The sequence below is a fragment of the Mobula hypostoma genome, chromosome 21 (assembly GCF_963921235.1).
Source record: "Mobula hypostoma chromosome 21, sMobHyp1.1, whole genome shotgun sequence".
Lineage (NCBI taxonomy): Eukaryota > Metazoa > Chordata > Chondrichthyes > Myliobatiformes > Myliobatidae > Mobula > Mobula hypostoma.
This window is the reverse complement of record NC_086117.1, coordinates 5,628,247-5,646,271: the sequence shown is the minus strand read 5'-3', so window position 1 is coordinate 5,646,271 and position 18,025 is coordinate 5,628,247. Positions and strand designations below refer to the sequence as shown.

At 43.3% G+C, this 18,025-nt stretch overlaps 1 protein-coding gene across 2 annotated transcripts in view; it reads right to left on the bottom strand.

The window, feature by feature from the left end:
* LOC134359756 (protein crumbs homolog 2-like) overlaps nt 1–18,025 on the bottom strand; it is a 165,200-nt gene that overhangs the window by 5,147 nt on the left and 142,028 nt on the right. For both annotated transcript variants that reach the window (XM_063073350.1, XM_063073351.1), the window contains exons 9-12: nt 13,855–14,020; nt 9,464–10,331; nt 7,050–7,166; nt 4,311–4,437 (exon numbers count right to left, since the gene is read on the bottom strand). In XM_063073350.1, coding sequence (XP_062929420.1) covers nt 4,311–4,437; nt 7,050–7,166; nt 9,464–10,331; nt 13,855–14,020 — 1,278 coding nt within the window. The remainder of the gene's footprint in view (nt 1–4,310; nt 4,438–7,049; nt 7,167–9,463; nt 10,332–13,854; nt 14,021–18,025) is intronic.

Below are 18,025 nucleotides of genomic sequence, written 5' to 3'. Positions count from 1 at the left end.
AGAGGCACGAGAGAGAAGCAGGCCAAAGCTGACTGGAAGCGGGCACTAGCAGGGATGACAGCAGAGCAGCAATGGCTGGAGTTTCTGGGAGCAGTTCAGAAAGCACAGGATAGATACTTCCCAAAGAAGTAGTATTCTAAAGGGAGGATGAGGCAACTGTGGCTGACAAAAGAGAGGGCATGTAATAGAGCAAAAACTAATGGGAAGTCAGAGGATTGGGAAGCTTTTAAAAACTAACAGGAGGCAAAAAAAAATAGAGAAAAGATGAAATATGAAGATTAGCTAGCCAATAATATAAAAGAGGATACCAAAGGTTTTTTTTGGATATATAAAGAATAAAAGAGAGGCGAGAGTGGATTTTCAACTGCTGGAAAATGACACTAGGGAGGTAATAATGGAGGACAAAGAAATGGCAGACAAAATTAATGTATTTTGGATCAGTCTTCACTGTGGAGGACACAAGCAGTATGCTAGGAACTCGAGAGTGGCGGGAGCAGAGGTGAGTGTAGTTGCTATTACTAAGGAGAAGATGCTTGAGAAGCTGAAAGGTCTGAAGGTAGATAAGTCACCTGGACCAGGTGGACTACACCTCCAAAAGAAGTAGCTGAAGAGATCGTGGTGACATTAGTAATGATCATTCAAGAATCACAAGTTTCTGGAATAGTTCTGGAAAATTGTAAATGTCACCCCACTCTTTAAAAAGGGAAGGCGGCAGAAGAAAAGAAATTATAGACCAGTTAACCTGACTTCAGTGGTTGGGAAGATGTTGGAGTCCATTATTACGGATGAGGTTTTGGGGTACTTGGAAGCACATGATAAAACTAGGCTAAAGTCACCATGGTTTCTTTAAGGGGAAATCTTGCCTGAGAAATCTGTTGGAATTCCTTGAAGAAATAACAGGCAGGATGAGCACTAAGATAGCACCATAGTAGCACAACGCAATTACAGCACGGGGCGTCAGAGTTCAATTCCGGCATCATCTGTAAGGAGCTTGTACATTCCCCCGTCCCCATGTCTATGGTCTTAAAAAAACTCAGAAGAAATGGGATTAAGTCCATACTTTCTATGGTCCAAATCAGTTGGCTGGGCTCAAGCATCATTTTATTTTTGTAGTTAACACTTGCAAATGCAAGAGTTTATCACTTTATCTGAGGAGATTTGGCATGTCACCAGAGACTGTGGAGGCACCAAGGCACAGGACTGAAAGAGGCCGCAAAGGGTTGTAGAGTCATCCAGCTCCACCACAGTCACAACCCTCACCATCACCAATGGAATCATCAAAAGCTGATGCTTGAGGAAGGTGACATCCATTGGTGGCACCCTGTCACCCAGCACATGCCCTCTTCTTTTTACTACCATTAATGAGGTGGTACAGGAACTCAACAGTTTAGAAACAATGTCTTCCCCACTGCCATCAGGTTCCTGGAACAGTCCATGAACAAAGAACCCCACCTCACTGTTCCTCTTTTCCACAATTAGTTTACTTTGTAACTGATTGTAATTTTTATGTTTACACTGTACTGCTGCTACAAAACAACAAATTTCACGACTAATGCCATTGAAACCAATAAACCTGATTCAGACGGTTTTGATTTTCGCTTGCCGAGTCAAATCACCTCCAGATTCAATCTAAAGATCATCGTCCAGAGAGTTGCGTCTCAGCCCTTTACCTTTCCCACCTACTCGGCTTCACCTATCACCTTATAGCTATCCTCTTTGCCACCTCACCCCCACTTTGCTATTCTGGCATCATCCCCCCTTCCTTTCCAGCCCTGTCTCAGCCCGAAACGTCGACTGTTTATTTCCATAGATGCTGCCTGACCTGTCGAGTTCCTTTTGCACTTTGCACGTGTGTTGCTTTGGATTTCCAGTTTCTGCAGAATATGTTGTGCTCATGAGTTACGCCTGTGCCCGGTTTCATTGACTGAATCTTTTTTAAAAAAAAATTAAGTTGCATCTGATTGGCCCAGACAGGGTTGAGGAGAAGACTAACTAAATGCAGTCTGTTATTCATGAAGTGTTCTGATTGCAGCACTTATAGTAATAATATAAACATTCAACAAATGTTTGCAACTTCCATAATACTTTGTGTCATCTTTTTAATGTTTCCGATGAGTAACAAGCTGTTAACATAATGAAGCTGCTTGAATAATAAGCTCCTTCACTATATCTTAATCTTAATGCTAATTGGACACGCAGGAACAGCATGATAAAACACACAGCCGTGTGTCTCTCAGATTACCAATTAATGCCACAATCCCATCGGTGACAAAAGATTAATGTTGTCCTCACCGAAATGACTGTCAGTCACATCTGCTTGGAAACAGGGCCAATGCTTATTCAGATAAACATCCCAGCAGGAAGTAGCATGTGAGTATGTCACTGGGTTGGTTCATTATGCAAAGTGTCACTGGTATAAGCAAGATCCAGTTCCTTATGCATTTTGCAAACATTTTCTGGTGAAGAGCATTTCACGGAAAATGGGTGCATGCAGCGGTAACCACTCCGAAGGTTTATTCCTACCATAATCAGATTTATTGTCACTGACATACAGTACAATGCAAACATCTTAGGTATGTATATATAGCTCGGGTGCCCCAGACTTTTGCATGTAGTAATTTTGTACATTGCTGCCTCAAAAAAAACACATTTCATGATGTATGTGAGTGATGATAAACCTGATTCTGATATGGGTCTCTGTTCTGGACTGAGAGTGGGAGGGAGCAGGGAGAGGGGAATCATGGTTGGGAAAAGGGGAAGGGAGAGGGAGGGAGTGGGAAGCACCAGAGAGACATTCTGCAATGATCAATACACCAGTTGTTTGGAGTCAAATGACCTTGCCTGGTGTGTCAGAGCTAGGTATGTCTACACCTGAACCACACCTTGCCCCAGCACTCCTTCTCTGCTGCCTGTCCCATACCCCTCCCATGGCACTCCACCCTCCCCATCTGGTTTATTGATCACAGAACATCTCTCTGGCACTTCCCATCTAAGAGTTTTACATAGAGCTTGTTCTACCTCTGTTAAATATATTATAGAACTGGTTAGATGTATTGAGAGTCTGTTAAATGATTTTACAGAGTCTGTTAAATGTACTGCACGCTACCCTGAACGAAAATGGGAGAGGCCACCATGGGTTTAATAAGTCTTGGAGTGACTGGTCAAATCTTACCACATGCTAGATGGGACAAAGTAAGGATAGAACCGTATTATTACTGATATTTAATATTTGCCTGTAAACATGCAATAGTACGGCAAATCAAAAACATAGGAGATTCTGCAGATACTGGAAATCCGAAGCTACACACACACAAAATGCGTGCAAAACTCAGCAGGTCAGGCAGCATCTATTGAGATTAATAAGTCTACGTTCTGGGCCGAGACCTTTCATCAGGACTGAAAAGGAAGGTGGAAAAAGCCAGAATAAGAAGGTGAGATGGGGTGGGGGTGGGAAGAAGTCAAGCTGGCAGGTGATGGGTGAGACCAGGTGGGTAGATGGGGGAGGAGGAAGAAGGAATCTGATAGGAGAGTGGACCATGGAAAAAAGGGTGGAAGGTGACGGACAGGTGAAGAGAAAGGATAAGAGGGAAACCAGAATGGGGAATGGGAAAAGAGAAAAGGAGGGAAGTGTGGAAATTACTGGAGATTTATGTCACCTGTTTAACCCATTCAGGTTGGCTCAGTATATTCATTTTGATTTACAGTGTGTTCCAAGATGTCATCAGATTTGGAAAGACTTGAGCAATTCTAGTGCCAAACAAGCTCTGTTTCAAGCTCGTCATTCTCCATGAACAAGATTAGGCAGGATAGAAACTGAAAACAATATTTTGCCAAAGCAACATAGAACAGAGAACAGTGCAGGTCCTCCAGCCCACAATGTTGTGCTGACCTTTAACCTGCTCTTAGATCGATCTAACCCTTCCCTCCTACCTAACCCTACATTTTTCTAGTTTCCATGTGCCTGAGAGTCACTTAAATGTCCTTAATGTAATTGCCCCTGGCAGGGCGTTACATACCCTTGCCACTCTCTGTGTAAGAAACCTGTCTCTGACATCACCTTCCCCCATACTTTCTTCCAGTCACGTCGAAGTTGTGTCCCCCAGCATTAGCCGTTTCCAGCCTGGGAAAAAGTCTCTGGCTGTGCATTCGATCTTTGTCTTCTATCAACTTGTACATCCCTATCAAGTCGCCCCTCATCCTGCTTCACTCCAAAGAGAAAAGCCCTAGCTCACTCAGCCTACCCTCAGAAAATATGTTCTCCAATCCTAAATCTAAAGCATGGAGCAAAAACATAAGAAGAATTTGCGTACATCAGTCTCACACTGTTGGCCCGCAAAGTTGGCTGCACAGATGCACTCAAAGGTGTTGACCACGCTGCGGCAGGTAGCTCCATTCTGGCAGGGGTTCGACGCACACGCATTGATTTCCACCTCACACCTTACAGAAAGGATCAAAGTGCTGAATCAGTGGAAGAGAGAGAACTTGGCAAACCAATTTCTTGTGTGGTTCAGATTGAGAGACACTTGCAAATCTCTGGGTGTTTTTGATGTCTTGGCTTCACATACACATACACTCAGTGGCCACTTTATTAGGTACACCTGTATACCTTGTTAATGCAAATATCTGATCAGCCAGTCATGTGGCAGCAACTCAATGCATAAAAGCATGCAGACATGGTCAAGTTGTTGTTCAGACCAAACATCAGAATGGGGACGAAATGTGATCTAAGTGTCTTTGGCCGTGGAATGATTGTTGATGCCAGATGGGGTGGTTTGAATATCTGAAAAACTGCTGCTCTCCTGGGATTTTCATGCACAACAATCTCTAGACTCTGGAGTCTAGGGCTTACAGAGAATGGTGCAAAAAACCAAACAAAAAACACCCAGTGAGTGGCTGTTCTATGGGCAGAAATGCCTTATTGATCTTGCTCATGACAGAGGTCAGGGGAGATTGGCTAGACTGGTTCAAGCTAACAGGAACTCAAATAACCATGCATTACAGCAGTGGTGTGCAGAACAGCACCTCTGAATGCACAACATGTCCAGCCTTGAACTGGATGGGCTACAGCAGCAGAAGACCATGAACATACACTCAGTGGCCACTTTATTAGACGGTATGTAATAAAGTGGCCACTAAGTGTAATTCCTAGTTACTGGGTTTTATATACCGAACATTGGTTTAGAAATACAAAGATTTTGAAACCTTTCTCTGAAGGCACTAGGCTTCTTCTGTACCTTTATGTGACCGAACTCAGTGGCCACTTTATTAGGGATCTCCTATATCGAATAAAGTGATCACTGAGCGTAAGTTTGTGGTCTTCTGCTGTTGTAGGCCTCCCACTTCAATGTTCAATGTGTTGTGCATTCAGAGATGCTCTTCTGCACACCACTGTTGTAACGCCTGGTTATTTGAGTTGCTGTCAGCTTGAACCAGTCCGGCCATTCTCCTCTGCCCTCTCTCATTAACAAGCTGTTTTTGAACACAGAACTGCTGCTCACTAGATGTGGTTTTTTTTTGTTTTTCACACCATTATCTGTAAACTATGGACACTGTTGTGTGTGAAATTCCCAGGAGATCAGCAGTTTCTGAGATACTCAAACCACACTGTCTGGCACCAACAATCGTTCCACGGTCAAAGTCAATTACATAACAACAACTGAATCTCTTGACCATGTCTGCGTGCTTTTATGCATTGGGTTGCTGCCACATGATTGGCTGATTAGATATTTGCATTAATGAGGTGTACAGGTGTACCTAATAAATGGGGCATAGTGTATTTTTCTGTGGTCCTTTGAAAGTTTAAGATTAATAATCACATTTTAACTTAAATACTAGCAAGCGACACCCTTAAAAATAAACCATAAAACATAAGAGAGCCTAAATCACTATCAGCAGCTTGAAACAGGCATTAATTGTTGTGATCTAACACATTGAAAGATGTTATTTTTCAACCATATTTAATTGTGTTTACACTATGATCTCCAGAAAGGTAGAACTGTGTAAAAAATTTTGGATGAAATTAATGGGTGGTCTAGTTCCTTCAGAACAAAGATAAAAAGGAATTTCTTTAACCAGAGGATGGTGAATCTGTGAAATTCATTACCACTGACAGTTGCTAGGCCAAGTCGTTGAGTATATTAAAAGAGGTTGATAGATTCTTGATTAATCATGGCATCAAAGGATACGGGGAGAAGACAGGAGAATAGGGGTGAGAGGGATAATGAATCAGATATGATGTAATGGTGGAGCAGACTCGATGGGCTGAATGGCCTAATTCTGCTCCTATATCTTATGGTCTTATAGAGATGCTGCCACACAACCCTAAGACTGCAGGTTCAATCCTAACCTCCAGAGCTGTCGTTGTGGAATTTGCATGTTCTCCCTGTGGGTATCAATAGAGTGGATTCTTCAATTTCCTCTCCCATTTCAAACAGAGCTGGTAGGTTAATTGGTAGCAGTAAATAAGTTTTAGTATAAGTGACTGGTGAGTGGGCTGGGGGGAGGGGGATCTCATTGAAACCTAAAAAATATTGAAAAGCCTAGAAAGAGCGGATGTGGAGAGGATATGTTCTATAGTGGGGGAGACTCGGCCCAGAGGGCACAACCTCGGAATACAAGGTTGTTCCTTTAGAACAGAGATAAGGAGGAACTTCTTTAGCCAGAGGATGGTGAATCTGTGGAATTCACTGCCACAGAGAGCTGTGAATATATATTTAAAGTGGAGGTTAATAGGTTCTTGATTAATCAGGGTGTCAAAGGTTACAGGGAGAAGGCAGGAGAATGGGGTTAAGAGAGCTAATAAGTCAGCCATGACGGAAGGGTGGAACAGACTCAATGGGCTGAATGGTCTGATTCTGATCCTATGTCTTTTGGTCTAAAGAGGTAGTGGATAGGCATGAGAGAGCAGTTAAGTTACAGGGATACAATTTACATTGAAATGCCTTCTCTCTCGGGCCAAAAAGCCACTTGATTATCGAGAAGACACCTCACCGCCAGGGGCGTGGAGGATGGGCAATAAATTCTGGTCTCGACGGCAACAGGAAGTTTACCTTTCTCCAGTGAACCCTGGTTTGCAGGTACAATTCGCCCCCCACACACCATCAGTGCAAAGTCCCCCGTTGTGACAGCTGAAGCCCTCTCCACACATTACTGGGGGATAGGGCCACCTAGAAAGTAAGGGAAGATAGAAGAATGTAAACTAGCAGAAAATACGAAAGCATCATACAAGTTTCTAAGAGACATGAGCTACATTTTTTTTTGTGACTGTATGTTTTCTGCAATCATAAATAACCATATGTGCTATGTGTTGTGTGCTGTGAACTGTCGGTGATGCGTCTTACACCTTAGCCAAATGAAACAACTTTCCTCTGGGGCTATGTTCAAGTGTGGTTAAATGACAATTAAACTTGACTTTAAATTATATAAAGCAGAAAAGGGGAGCTAAAGTGAACGGAGGACCCTTGGAAGATGAGAAGGTGCAATTAACGCTGGGTAATGTGAAATTGGCTAAGGCTTTAAATGACAATTTTGTGTCGGGGACACTTGCCAATCACAGATGTTATGGATGTGATGGGGCGGGGGGGGGGGCGGGGGAAGGATCTCGACATGATCACTGTCACTAAAGAGGTATAGAATGAGAAGCAAACAAGTGGGCCTAAAGGCAGACAAGTCCTCTGCTCCTGATGTACTGGGTACTGAAAGAAATGGTGAAAGTTATAGCAGACATGTTTGTGATAATTTACAAAGAAAAAATTCTGGGCTCTTGACAGGTCCTGGTGAATTCAAAGGCAATGAATGCCATGCTGTTGTTTAAAAAAAGAATATAGGCAAAAGATAGGTAACTGTAGGCCAGTTTGAATAATTTCTGTAGTTGGCAAAATGCTTGAAGCTATCATTAAGGAAGAAAAGGAAGATAGGTATTAGTATGGATAGAGGATTGGTTAACCAGTAGAAGGCAGAACATGGTGAATAGAATACCACAGTGGTATTCCAGAATGCCCACAACTGCTCACCATATACATGAACTTTTAGGAAGAGGGGATCAAGTTTGCTGATTACACTAAACTGAGTGGAAAAGCAAATTGTTTTGAGGAGGTGGAGTGTCTGCAGAGAGATATAGATTGATTAAGTGAGTGGGCAAGGGTCTGGCAGATGGAGTACAATGCTGGTAAATGTGAGATCACCCACTTTGAAAGGAAAAAAGAATAGAAAATCAGATTATTATTGAAATGGTGCAAGATTGCAGCATGCTGTTGTGTGGAGGGACTTGGGAGTGCTTGTGTATGAATCACAAAAATCACAAATCTTCAAGTGCGACAGGTTATCAAGAAGGGAAACGGAATGTTGGTCATCGCTAGGACAACTGAGCAGGGAGGTTGTGCTGCCACTGTACATGGTACTGGCAAGGCCACACCTGGAGCGTCTCATGCCACTCTGGTTTCCCTACTTGAGGAAAAACGTACTGGTTTTGCAGGCAGAGCAGAGGAAGTTCACTACGTTCATTCTGGACGTGAAGGGGCTCACCTGTGAGGAGAGACTGGGTCACCTGAGACTATACCTGCTGGAATTCAGAAGAATGAGAAGGAATCTTATACAAACATATACAATTAAGGGATAGATAAAATAGAGACAGAAAAGTTGGTTCCACTGGTAGGTGATGCTGGATAGAGCCTCCAGATTCAGGATAATAGATTTAGGACAGAGATGAGGAGAAACTGCTTTTCCCAGCGAGCAATGAATCTGTGGGATTGTCTGCCCGAGGAAGTGGTTGAGACTATCTCCTATTTAAGATACAATTAGATAGATTTTTGCATACTATAGGAAATTAAGGCTTGCGGGGAAAAGGCAAGTGCTCTAAGCCTATAGGCGGCACAGTAACATAGTAACGCTTTAAAGTACCAACAACCCAGGTTCAATTCCCGCTGCTGTCTGTAAGGAGTTTGTGCGTTCTCCCCGTGACCACGTGGGTTTCCTCCGGATGGTCAGTTTCCACACAACATTCCAAAGGCCTACAGGTTAGTAAGGATTGTGCAGGCACTGGACGCGTGCCATCTCCTGAGGGCAGGCCCCCTGCACGTCCTCAGACTGTGTTGGTCGCTGACGCAAACGATGCATTTCCCTACACATTTTGATGTACGTGCGACAAATAAAGCTAATCTTTCTAAAGAGATAACGAGATTAGCTTCATTTGTCACATGTACATTGAAATATAATGTGAGATGCATTGTTTGCCTCAAATCAAATCGGCAAGGACTGTGCTAGGCAGCCTGCAACATAGCACACCCACAACTCACTCACCCTAACCGGAATGTCTTTAGACCGTGGGAGGAACCCACACAGCCACAGGGAAAATGTACAAACTCCTTACAGACAGTGGCGGAATTGAACCCTGGTCGGTGATTGCTGGCACTGTGTTAGTGTTACGCTGCCATTCCTCCCAGCTAATCTGTCTACCCGGACTTACTCGCAGTGTGGCCCAGTGAACTGACTGGGGCAGACACAGTAGTATGAGTTGAGAGTGTCAATGCATCTCCCCTGGTTTGTACAGTGGTGGCCCATGCAGTCGTCTATATCCTCCTCGCAGTTCACCCCGGTGTAGCCCACATCGCAGCTGCACCTATAGCCTGGCTCCAGGTTGCTACAGTTGCCATGGATACAAGGCCTGGAGGCGCAGTTGTCGACTCTGGCCTCACACCGGCTTCCTTCCCAGCCTGAAACGCAGTTGCACTGGAAAAGATCAAAGAGGTCTTCACACTGGCCGTTATTCAGGCATGGATTTGGGGAACAAACCTTCGAGCCAAAGCATCCAATCAGAGCTGGGGAACCGCTCACTATAACAAACTGTCCGCCCTTGGTGAGGACCTCCTGGCTTACATAAGGAAGGTAGATTCCACTGATTCTGACCTCTCCGAGACACCCAGTGAAATTGTAGCCCAATGTTAAGTTCACATTATCTTGAAGGAAGTTTATGTTTCCAGCAGTGACTGTGCTGGTAATATTGGCGTTGCCGTCCACAGCAAGAACCCATCTTGATGACACCTTTGAAGGTTCCTCCATGGTCACAAGCACCGAATGCCACTGTCCGTCTGAGATATTGATGCTGCTAGAGAGGGTAAGACCCTCTACGCTATTTCCACTGTACAGATTAAACTGTAGCTGGGAATTGTGGAATCCAATCCAGAAGGATTCTGCTCCGTGGCTGACCTGTAAAAGATCGGCAGACACGTCTCTGGTCTTGAAGTCCACCAAAATGCTGGTGAGATCTCTTGTGATCAACTTGTTGCTGGTGTAAACGACTGGATTCTCACCTTGAAATGTTGCGTTGGCCAGACCTGTGAAAATACAGCAGAGCATGCTCAGTTCCTCTTTACTAGGTTCACCTATACACCTGATCATTAATGCAAAGATCTATTCAGCCAATCATGTGGTAGAAGCCCAACACATAAAAGCATGCAGACATGGGTCAGAGGTTCAGTTGTTTTATCAGACAAAGCATTAGAATGGGCAAGAAATGTAATCTAAGTGACTTTGACCATGGAACAATTGATGGTGCCGGATGGGGTGGTTTGAGTAATTCAGAAACAACTGATCTCTTGTGATTTTCATGCATTACTGTCTCTAGAGTTCACAGAGGATGGTGTGAGAAGCAAAAAAAAAATCCAGTGAGCAGCAGTTCTATGGGTGAAAACGCCTTGTTAAGGAGAGAGGTCAGAGAAGAACGGTCAGACTGGTTCAAGCTGACAGGAAGGGGAAAGTAACTCAAGTAGCCACGTGTTACAACAGTGGTGTGCAGAAGAGCATCTCTGAACGCACAACACATGGAACCTTGATTTGAAGTTGATGGGCTACAGCAGCAGACCACAAATATAAATTCAGTGGCCACTTTATTAGGTACCCTCTACCAATAAACTGACCACTGAGTGTAGAAGGTACGTTAGCCTTTACCAAGATGCTGCCTGGATTAGAAGAAATGTGTCTATAATGAGTGGCATGGTAGTGTAGCAGTTAGCACAATCACTTTACAGCAGCAGTGACCACCAAATGGGATTCCTTAATCTCTGAATCCTGAGATGCAATGAAAATCTGTTATACTCAGGAAGTCCAAAGTTAGTTTGAATGCAATGCCTTGTTGCATGACAGTTTATTATTTCAGTGTTTTCTTTTCCCCAGAGTGTGCTCGACATCTGACTGGTTACAGACATCAATGTACAGGACTGCTAGAATTTCTGTGAAAGATTCAAGCATTCATATTTACAACAATTGAATCAGCTTAACTTAAAAAAAAATCAAGTAGGGTTTAATTTTTTTTTTGAGGTTCTTTTGGTTTCAAGGTAGGGGTAAGGTTTTAGTTTAATGCCTATTTTTCAATTCTTGGCTTCAGTCAGGAGTTACCGACGACACACTAGTATGGTGACTGGTTAATGCACAGAGTGTGGCAGTTAGTGCAACGGCTTTACACCACCAGTGATCAGGGTTCAATCCCCACCACTGTCTGTAAGGAGTGTGTATGTTTGCCCCATGACCACGTGGAGAAAAAAACGTGCTCCCCACATCTCCTTTGAATTTACCTCCTCTCACCTGGAATGCCTGCCCTGCCCTCTGGTATCCAATTTCCTCCCCCAGGTTAGGGTTATTGAGTTAGGGGCATGCTATATTTGTGGCAGAGGCGTGCTTGTGGGCTGCCCCAGCACACTCCTGATGTAAGCGACACATTTCACTGTACCTGTAACAAATAAAGCTGGTCTTTACCTTTCTATCCCTTGAGGCTGGACAAACTTGGGTTGCTTTCTCTGGAGATGCAGAGGCTGAGAGGGGACCTGACAGAGGTTTCTAAGATTATGTGAAGCAGAGACAGAACTGGTCTCTTTTTGAATAGTCTAATGTCTAATGCTAAAAGAACTCAGAGGGTCAAGCTGCATCTATGGGAGGAATAGTTTTCTGGACGTTGTTGGCTAAAACCCTAAACATCTAAAACCACAGGGCAGGCATTTAAGGTGGGAGGGGGTAAATTCAAATGAGATGCGTGGGGTAAGTTTTTTTTAACCACACAGAAAGTGATGTTATTTGTTCCACTCGCATAGATTTAGCAGGGAGCTTTGTCACCTCAAGGGGTGAATACATTCTATGCACTGCTTGAGAGAGCAATGGTGGCAGAATCTCTGACAGTGTTTCAGTTAGACATTGAAGGCTATGGGCTGAGTGTTGGAAGATGAGATTAGTACAGCCAAGTTCCCACTGGCCAGCATTGACATAGTGGGCTGAATGGCCAGTTTGACTTTATGACACATTCTCATCAACTCCTGCGCAATTCTACCATTCAGGACAAGATAGACTCTTAACCTCTCAATCCTCAAACTACCCTGACCTACACCTCTTCTCTTCTTGTACCCCTCCATCACCCAGTAATATCTTGAAGGATCCCACCACCCACCCTGTTCATGGACTGTTTGTCCCACTCCTATCAGGGAAGAGGCTACATAGCATCCACATCAGGACCACCAGACTCATTGACATTAACTTTCCCCAAGCAGTAAGGACGATCATCGCCTCTGCACCCCCAACAACCACTACTTTATCAGTTCCTGTCAGAGTCACCTTATGTACAGATATTCCTGTGCCAAGCATCACTTTATGGACATACAATCAGTCTATGAATACAAGCTAGCTTATCTATTATATTTATTTCATTTTTTAAATTATTGTGTTTTTTTGTGCTGCGTTGGATCTGGAGTAATAATTATTTTGTTCTCCTTTACACTTGTGTACAGGAAATGACAGTAAACCATTTGAATCAAGTTACTGCTAATCTACATTCTCACCAAAGAGAAAAGCCCCAACTCACTCAACCTCGTACCTTATAATCTGCCTGCACTGCACATCCTTTGTAACTGTAACACCTTATTCTGCATTCTACTATTGTTTTACCTTGGGCTACCACAAAAAAACCTGTGGGTAGCAAGCAAAACGTAGTTTTTCACTATACCTTGATACATGTGACAGTAATAAATGAAATTTACCAATTTACTCACCTAGAGCATCCATAGAATGAGAGGCAGAGATAGGGATAGGCAGTCGGAATCTTGCCCCAGACTAGAAATATCAAAGACTAGAGGAGATCCATTGGAAGTGGAGAGGGGAGGGGAGGGGAGGGGAGGGGAGGGCAGTTTAAAGGGGATTTGTGGACATGATTAGAGGGTCACCACAACATCGTGGGCCGAAGAGCCTGTACTGGATCAATCAATGATCCTTTTAATATCAGAGAATGTATCCAATACACTGTTCTTTGTTCTAAACATTCAATGTTACAATTTCAACTACAATCTCTTCTTATTTTCTTTTTTTTAACAACTGAAGAGTCACAGAGCACTACAGTACAGAAACAGGCCTTTTGGCCCATCTTGTCTGTGCTGACATATTGTTTCTTTGGTTCAAATGAAAGTTTAAAATGAAGTTAACTTGGGCAGTGTGTAATTAGCAATTTTAACTTCCAGAATTTGCATTTGATTTGGAAAAGTCTAGATTATTTAACGGAGCATAGAGGACTGAAAGCTGAAAATCTGGAATAAAAACAGAAAATGTTGCAAACACTTAAGCAAATTGCATAGCAGAGAAATTAAGTCAATGTTTTGATTCATATCTAAAGAAATATCATGGATATTCTGTTGTTTTTTTGTTCTGCACAATAATTGGAACCATGGTTAGCACAGTCATGATGGGCCAAAGGGACTTCCTGTTCTGTGCTCTAAGTACTGACAATATACTGAGTGTTTCCAGCTTTTTATTTTGATTTTCCTCCTATCATAACATTCTCCTGTATATGAAGTTTTTACTTGTACTGTTGAATGTCGTCCTTACATTCGTATCCACCGGGGAGATCCAGACAGCAAGACTCTGAGGGACACGGATGTGTCGCGCACCACACGATCTCCTCACAGGTCCGCCCTGTGTACTCCTCCGTACACTCACATTCAAAATCATTCCAGGTCACAGTGCAGTTACCACCATTTTGGCACGGCGTAAGCTGTGGAAAAGGAAGAAGCGAAGGTCATGCAAACCAATTGAACTTTACTAGGTCTCAGTCCGCCGGTCCCTGCACAATACGCGAGGACTAACCCAACACTTGGAAGATGAATGAATTACACTACATTGAGAATGACCACCCTGCCACCACCAAGGTCTGGTCACTAGGACAGCGATCTGTTAACTGTTTACCTGTACTGTGCACTACGTGCATTTTGAATTATATTTTAGTAACTTATTTATGGTAATATTTTGGTTTATGTGCTGTGTGTGATGTATGTTTTGTGGGTGTACCTATGGTCTGGAGGAACTTTGTTTCATTTGGTTGTAGATATGTACAGTACCATGCAAAAGTGTGAGATATATATATCTAGGATACCTAAGACTTTTGCACAGTACTGTAGTAATTTTATGAATTGCACCATTCTGCTGCCACAGACAAGAAAAAACAAATTTCATGACATATGTGAGTGATGATAAACCTGATTCTGATATGACTCTCTATTGGGGACTGAGAGGGAGGAAGGGGCAGAGAGAGAGGAATCGTGGTTGGGAAAAGGGGAAGGGAGAGGGAAGGGAGCAGGAAACACCAGGGAGACTTTCTGTAATGATCAATAAACCAATTGTTTGGAATCAGATGGCCTCCTTGCCTGGTGTCTCAGGACTGGGTGTGTCTGCATTTGTGCCACTCCCCATCTCGGGACTCCTTCTCTGCCACCTGTCCCACACCCCTCCTGCAGCGTTCCACCCTCACCATTCCCAACACTCTTTGCTCCTGCCAGATTTACAAACTCACTCTCTGCTCCGCATTGACAAATACAGTGCTGTGTAAAAATCTTAGGCACTTAGATATATGCCTAAGATTTTTGCATGGTACTGTATTCAGTCAGATGACCATAAACTTGAACTTGATGTTGCGAATCTGTATGTATCTATTTCTCTCTGTAAGTTGTGTTACTGTATGGAAACAGGCCTTTCGGCCTAACTCATCTCTGCGTAACTGAGCCAGTCCCATTTGCCTGTGTTTGGCTCATTCTCCTGACAACCTTTCCTTTCCATGTAACTGTCCAAATGCCTTTTAAATATCATAATATGATATTGATCATGTTGGATCAGTGGTGTCGTGGTTAGCACAATGGGATTACAGCAGCAGTGACCCAGGTTCAATTCTTGCCCCTACCTGTCAGGAGTTTGTACATTCTCCTGGTGACCGAGTGGGATTCCAGCAGGTGCCCTGGTTTCCTCCCACATTTGGCACAATAGGTTATTTGGTCACTTGGGTGTAATTGGCCAGTGTGAACTCATTGGGCTGAAGGGCCTTCACCATGCTGTATCTCTAAATAAAATATATAAAATAATAACTTTGCCATGGACAGTCCTGAGCCCAGCTGCAAAAGGAGGAGGATTGGGCATGGAGGTAGAGAACTCATCAGTAAAAACAGAGCTACTGTTGTGCCACCAGAAGTTCCAAAGACTTCATCCCTGGGAGAGGAAGGACCTTCACCTCGAAGACGTATGAAGTCACATGGGGAAGGGCGCAAGTCTGTGGAAGCCACAGAGCTGATCACCGCTCACCCAGGACAGAGGACTCTAGTGAGCTGCTTTCGGTGGCCTAGGCCCGAGTAGGGGCGACAGGCTTACAAAGGTGATGAGGATGAAATAAAATAATAGTACCCTCTAGAACCTGTGTTCCCTGCCGAATTTCCCTTCATATTCTGCTGACCGCACTCTGGAAAAGATTTCTGTGCATACGTACAGAAGAAAGTGTCATTTGTTTCTGATATTTAAGCAGAAACTATGTTAACCAGAGTTGTAGATATACAGACCTATCAACAGTAGAATTAGAATTTTTCAAGATTCTGAATTCGGCTTGCAGTTCAATACCTAGTAAATCAGTTTCTCGATTATATAATACACTCTGTATATTAAAGAGAAGTGGGAGAAAGAAGCAGGGTTAGTACTTTCAGAGGAGGCTTAGGGGAAAATCTGCAGCTTTCAATGGTCCTCGACTAATTCTTTGACTTGGAGAGAACATTGTTGGAAAAACATTATAAGATACTTCAAGACCCCATATCAGGAAAAATATAAAGATACAAACGTGACGTGTTGGAGAAAGTGCGGCTCCAAGGAGGCAAATCATTTTCACATTTTCTGGGATTGCCCTAAATTAAGTCTATATTGGGAAGGTACTCAGGTCCCAGATACCTCTGAACTTTGAGACGCTCTATTTGGGGCATGTATTGTTTCTTGAACAGAAGGAAGATATAAAGTTGCTGCAGGCCTTCTTAGCGGCAAGTAAGAAATCAATCACTAGAAAGTGGCTAAATCCAATACCACCTACATTAGAAGATTGGCATGAAATTATCTTGGAAATATTTAAAATGGAAAAGTTGACTTATTCCCTGAGAATTCAAAAAGAAAAATTTTATCAAATCTGGAATAAATGGATTGAATATATAACCCCAATGTGAGCAGACTTTAGATAACTCTCCTAATGATTTATACTGCTCTTCTCATCAACACATTGCTAACGTAAGCACCCCTAGTCTAAATGTCTTTTTTTTTGTTTTCTTTTGGAAAATAGAGAATTAACACAAGTAAAGGGAAAGATTTGGGAAAGGCATAAAAAATGAAAAAATTAAGTAAATAAGTACATAGGGATTGGATAATTATGTCTGCAGGCAGGAGCAAGCATGAACAAATTAGGATATAAACACCTACAATGGTTGTTACATAGGCTTATATACTTATATATATTTGGATTTTCAAAAGGCTTTTGACAAGGTCCCACACAGGAGATTAGTGTGCAAACTTAAAGCACACGGTATTGGGGGTAAGTTATTGATGTGGGTGGAGAATTGGTTAGCAGACAGGAAGCAAAGAGTGAGAATAAACGGGACCTTTTCAGAATGGCAGGCGGTGACTAGTGGGGTACCGCAAGGCTCAGTGCTGGGACCCCAGTTGTTTACAATATATATTAATGACTTGGATGAGGGAATTAAATGCAGCATCTCCAAGTTTGCGGATGACACGAAGCTGGGTGGCAGTGTTAGCAGTGAGGAGGATGCTAAGAGGATGCAGGGTGACTTGGATAGGTTGGGTGAGTGGACAAATTCATGGCAGATGCAATTTAATGTGGATAAATGTGAAGTTATCCACTTTGGTGGCAAAAATAGGAAAACAGATTATTATCTGAATGATGGCCGATTAGGAAAAGGGGAGGTGCAACGAGACCTGGGTGTCATTATACACCAGTCATTGAAAGTGGGCATGCAGGTACAGCAGGCGGTGAAAAAGGCAAATGGTATGCTGGCATTTATAGCAAGAGGATTCGAGTACAGGAGCAGGGAGGTACTACTGCAGTTGTACAAGGCCTTGGTGAGACCACACCTGGAGTATTGTGTGCAGTTTTGGTCCCCTAATCTGAGGAAAGACATCTTTGCCATAGAGGGAGTACAAAGAAGGTTCACCAGATTGATTCCTGGGATGGCAGGACTTTCATATGAAGAAAGACTGGATGAACTGGGCTTGTACTCGTTGGAATTTAGAAGATTGAGGGGGGATCTGATTGAAACGTATAAGATCCTAAAGGGATTGGACAGGCTGGATGCAGGAAGATTGTTCCCGATGTTGGGGAAGTCCAGAACGAGGGGTCACAGTTTGAGGATAGAGGGGAAGCCTTTTAGGACCGAGATTAGGAAAAACTTCTTCACACAGAGAGTGGTGAATCTGTGGAATTTTCTGCCACAGGAAACTGTTGAGGCCAGTTCATTGGCTATGTTTAAGAGGGAGTTAGATATGGCCCTTGTGGCTACAGGGGTCAGGGGGTATGGAGGGAAGGCTGGGGCGGAGTTCTGAGTTGGATGATCAGCCATGATCATAATAAATGGCGGTGCAGGCTCGAAGGGCCGAATGGCCTACTCCTGCACCTATTTTCTATGTTTCTATACAACATTTTGGACCAGTGGAAATGGTCCAGAAGAGTTATATGGAAACAATTATTACC